The 2,064-nt window shown below is 39.5% G+C and overlaps 1 protein-coding gene across 1 annotated transcript in view; it reads right to left on the reverse strand.

The window, feature by feature from the left end:
• The window catches only part of LOC111086080 (Down syndrome cell adhesion molecule homolog), a 166,399-nt gene that overhangs the window by 9,169 nt on the left and 155,166 nt on the right, over window positions 1-2,064 (reverse strand). Inside the window, exon 19 of the mRNA XM_022387543.1 lies at window positions 312-608. Within this exon, the coding sequence (XP_022243251.1) occupies window positions 312-608 (297 nt within the window). The remainder of the gene's footprint in view (window positions 1-311; window positions 609-2,064) is intronic.

Below are 2,064 nucleotides of genomic sequence, written 5' to 3' on the forward strand. Positions count from 1 at the left end.
ATATACTGAACCCGGCCTGGCATGGCCAGATGGCTAGGGCGTTCGACTCGTAATCTGCGGGTCGCAGGTTCGAATCCCAGTCACACCAAATATGCTCGCCCTTTCAGCCGTGGGGGCGTTATAATGTGACGGTAATCCCACTATTCGTTGGTAAAAGAGTAGCCCAAGAGTTGGCGGTGGGTGGTGATGACTAGCTACCTTCCCTCTAGTCTTACACTGCTAAATTAGGAACGGCTAGCGCAGATAGCCCTCGTGTAGCTTTGCGCGAAATTCAAAACAAACAAACATGTACTAAACCCAAGTTGCCTTACCTTCGTATGTAATGTTCAAGGTTTGAAACTCATATTGTGCTTCTGTTGCCCCTGCGCTGCTGTAAGCTGTCACTTGGAGGTCGTACCACGTTCCTGGAGAGAGGTCTTGTATTGTGTACTGTGACTGACTGGAGAGTACTCGTTCTTTAATTGTCCTCCAATGAGAAAGGGGCTTTCTTCTTAGCTTTATGGAAAAGCTTTCGATGGGACAACCACCGTTTTGCCACGTAAAAAGGTTGAGCCTTGCAGACGTAGTATCAGAGAAAATAAGGTCGTTTTTAGAAGGTGACAAAGGAGCTGAGGGACATAGAAACATTTGTTATTGGTCAATAGCTTAAGAGTTCTGTAAATAAATACAAGATACAAATAAGTTGGTGCTGGATGTACGTTAACTAGAGTTAACATAAATTGGTGGTAGTTGTACATTAACTAGAGTTAATATAAGTTGATGTAAGCTGTACGTTAACGAAACTTAACATAAGTTGGTGCTAGTTGTACGGTAACTGGAGTAAACATAAGTTGGTGCTACTTGTACGGTAATTGGAGTTAACATAAGTTGGCGCTAGTTGTACGGTAACTGGAGTTAACATAAGTTGGTGCTAGTTGTACGTTAACGAAACTTAACATAAGCTGGTGCTAGTTGTACGTTAACGAAACTTAACATAAGTTGGTGCTAGTTGTACATTAACTAGAGTTAATATAAGTTGATGTAAGTTGTACGTTAACGAAACTTAACATAAGTTGGTGCTAGTTGTACGGTAACTGGAGTTAACATAAGTTGGTGCTAGTTGTACGGTAACTGGAGTTAACATAAGTTGATGTTACGGGTACGTTAACGAAACTTAACATAAGTTGGTGCTAGTCGTACGGTAACTGGAGTTAACATAAGTTGGTGCTAGTTGTACGTTAACGAAACTTAACATAAGTTGGTGTAAGTTGTACGTTAACTAGAGTTAACATAAGTTGATGTTACTTGTACGGTAACGAAACTTAACATAAGTTGGTGCTAGTTGTACGGTAACTGGAGTTAACATAAGTTGGTGCTAGTTGTACGGTAACTGGAGTTAACATAAGTTGGTGCAAGTTGTACGTTAACGAAACTTAACATAAGTTGGTGCTAGTTGTACATTAACAAGAGTTAACATGACAACAAATTTTACAGATTGCGACGACTCTTTCAAATATGGATCACAGGGAAGAGTAGCAATAACTTTAAAAGTCCCCAGCAGGGGACATGAATATCTACCAAATTCGAAGGCCTTACAATATTACATCCTATAAGGCTCGATAGAAACTGACACACGCACTTACACGAAGAGCTAAATACTGAATCTGATTTTGTGGATTGGCTGGTTTTAAAATTCTGTCCGAGGGTTTATAAAAGTACAAATCGAGTTTAGATACTTGCTGTGGGCAGAGCACAGAAAGCCCATTGTGTAGCTTAACAACCAAACAAACAAATCAAAAGCTTAAATATAATCGAGGCTTACGGTTTTATATCCGGTTAGAATGCTAGCTTAAATATAATTGAGGCTTACGGTTTTATTTCCGGTTAGAATGCAAGCTTAAATATAATCGAGGCTTACGGTTTTATTTCCGGTTAGAATGCAAGCTTAAATATAATCGAGGCTTACGGTTTTATTTCCGGTTAGAATGCAAGCTTAAATATAATCGAGGCTTACGGTTTTATTTTCGGTTAGAATGCAAGCTTAAATATAATCGAGGCTTACGGTTTTATTTCCGGGTAGAATGC

The sequence above is a fragment of the Limulus polyphemus genome, unplaced genomic scaffold (assembly GCF_000517525.1).
Source record: "Limulus polyphemus unplaced genomic scaffold, Limulus_polyphemus-2.1.2 Scaffold831, whole genome shotgun sequence".
Classification (NCBI taxonomy): domain Eukaryota; kingdom Metazoa; phylum Arthropoda; class Merostomata; order Xiphosura; family Limulidae; genus Limulus; species Limulus polyphemus.